Raw genomic sequence first — 2,582 nt, forward strand, 5'->3', positions numbered from 1 at the left:
TATATATATATACATTCTGTGCATCATTTTGAAACAAGATGAAGCACAAATGATGGGGTGCAGAGTTTAATGATCATGTTCAGACAGTACCGGGTAGTCATGTGAGAGGAGGTGGGAAGGAACAGATAGGTTAAGACAAATGAAGGTGCAGAGGATAGGAGGGAAGAGGACACGGGTGAAAAAGACTTGATGAATGAACACTTGGAAGAAGAAGAGGAGGAAGAGGAGAGGAATGACGATGATAATGAAAACGACGACGACGACGACGATGATGATGATGATGGTGATTATGGTGATGATGATGATGTGATGGCGCAAGCTATATCACTCGTATAGTCTTCGAGATAAAAATGCTTTGATACTCTTGCTAGACTAGCATCGATTTCCTTATAATAAGCCCCTTGGCCTGGCCCACACTGAGTAACCACATGTACCCCTAAGGTCTTCTGTGTTAGGCCCATTTCCATGATACAATGCAGCACTACACAAGTTTTGCTCTCAGTTGCTCCTGAGGAAGCATACGTGGCGAAACGTTGAGCTGTTTCGGTAAAACAAATTTCAAACATTTTGTATTTTTATATTGTTTTGTCTGAAAATCAAGCAGGACTCCCTCCTACTCTGCTTTCCAAACAACGATGATGATGATGATGATGATGATGATGATGATGATGATGATGATGATGGTGATGATGATGATGATGATGATGATGATGATGACAACGATGATGATAATGATGATAGGGATAAATTAATGAAGGCGATAATATATCAACTACAATTTATCAATCTCTCTAGGGAAATTTGGGTCACAATGGCACAAATCCATATATATATGAACAAGTGTTTATTCATATATAGTATTTAAACCCACTAACATACATATAAAGAATACCAAGTATTACACGAATGCAGAACAATTTCATTGCTAGTCTTCATTTGTCAATTTTTAGATAGGGCCTAGGGTTATAGTGCCTTCACAAGGACGTGCCGCCCTGGTCACAACCTAAACACAGAGTCACCGACACTTGTCTGACATTGTTTTTAAAAAGACAGCTTTCCCCACTTTCTCGTTCCTTACAAGCTTCCTTTAATCGATTATTATGTTCACGTTTATAATCTCGTTTTAAAAATGACTTCTCACAGACAACAAAGTTCAGCGAAAGGGAGTTGTGGAAGGCTTTCATTGAGGGAATTGCAAGGGTAAGTTCCTCACTGGTATAGTGCAGTTTTACAGCAGTACTATACTAATAAATAACTGCACATAGCATGTGTACCATCATACCACCTTTTATTATTGTACAAGTAGCAGTTTTCTGTAATATTATGCCCTTCTAGTTTTGCCGTTTTCAGGACTGTTTTCCTGAACAAAACGATTGTTATAGTGTCGATGTGTTTGTATTTTCTCAAACAAAAACTCAAAAACCCATTGCATAATCTAAAGATGCCGTCACAAAAAGACCTCGACTGTATGTCTACATTTTCATACGGACCCACGGTTCCCATGACACTTGGATCGACATGAAGACCTGAACGTCTTGCCTTCTCTAGAAAATAACAAACAAACAAACTAGAAGGCAAAAGAGACAGAGGTAGACCTAAAATGACATACATGTACTATAGAAAGTGAACGGAAAAAGACCAGGACAATATAAAACATTTTAGAGCATCCAAGTAGAGAAATGAATGATGAACCGTGACAGCCGATGTTTTTCAGACTGACCTGGAACTTAAAAAAAAAAAAAGAAGTAGCACAAAAAGGAAGGGGAGCCAAGGGGATGGAATGGAACGCTATTTGTTCAAACATATGAAAAATAGGAATCACAATTATACATGCAAAACGAAACGTTTCCGGAAAGTAACTGAATATTAGGTGTTATCCTATTGTTTAACAAGGTTTATACCTTCACTCAAGCAAATAAACCACCCGACAAGAAAAACAAAAACAAAACCCAACCCATAAAAAAACCCAAACTAAAATGTCAACATTTTCAAATAAGTGAAAAAAAATTGTTAACACCTTAAATGTACTTTCTGGTATCTTTTATGTTGGAATGGACTAGATTTTTTAAATAAAAAAAAACTACTGCAGAACAGCTTGAAGCTTTGATTCCTGAAGTAAAGAAACACACTTTTGATTATGCTACTTTATGTTGAAGGTGATGATAATGATGACGCTGGTGGTGAGAATACAGTGCCTTAATCGAAGACGACGACGACGACGATGATGACGATGATGATGATGATGATGCTGATGATGATGATGATGATGATGATGGTGATGATGATGATGATGATGATGATGCATGCATGTTTGCTTGCTTGCTTGATTGTCCTTGTGCTTTATCACTATCAGTTTAAGCCACAATAGTACTTGACAGACACCATATCTCTCTCTCTCCCTCTCTCTCTCTCTCTCTCTCTCTCTCTCTCTCTCTCTCTCTCTCACACACACACACACACACACACACACACACACACACACACACACTCACATCCACACGTGCAGGCACACACATACGCTCACATGCCCACACATGCACACACGCACACATTCATCTACTCTCAAACATATAGACAGATCA

At 38.4% G+C, this 2,582-nt stretch overlaps 1 protein-coding gene across 1 annotated transcript in view; it reads left to right on the forward strand.

The window, feature by feature from the left end:
- The window catches only part of LOC101846122 (signal-transducing adaptor protein 1), a gene marked incomplete in the record, with an annotated part of 22,778 nt that overhangs the window by 18,316 nt on the left and 1,880 nt on the right, over positions 1-2,582 (forward strand). The window contains 1 exon segment of the mRNA XM_013080115.2: positions 1,144-1,200. Within this exon segment, the coding sequence (XP_012935569.1) occupies positions 1,144-1,200 (57 nt within the window).

This window comes from Aplysia californica, unplaced genomic scaffold (assembly GCF_000002075.1).
Source record: "Aplysia californica isolate F4 #8 unplaced genomic scaffold, AplCal3.0 scaffold00075, whole genome shotgun sequence".
Lineage (NCBI taxonomy): Eukaryota > Metazoa > Mollusca > Gastropoda > Aplysiida > Aplysiidae > Aplysia > Aplysia californica.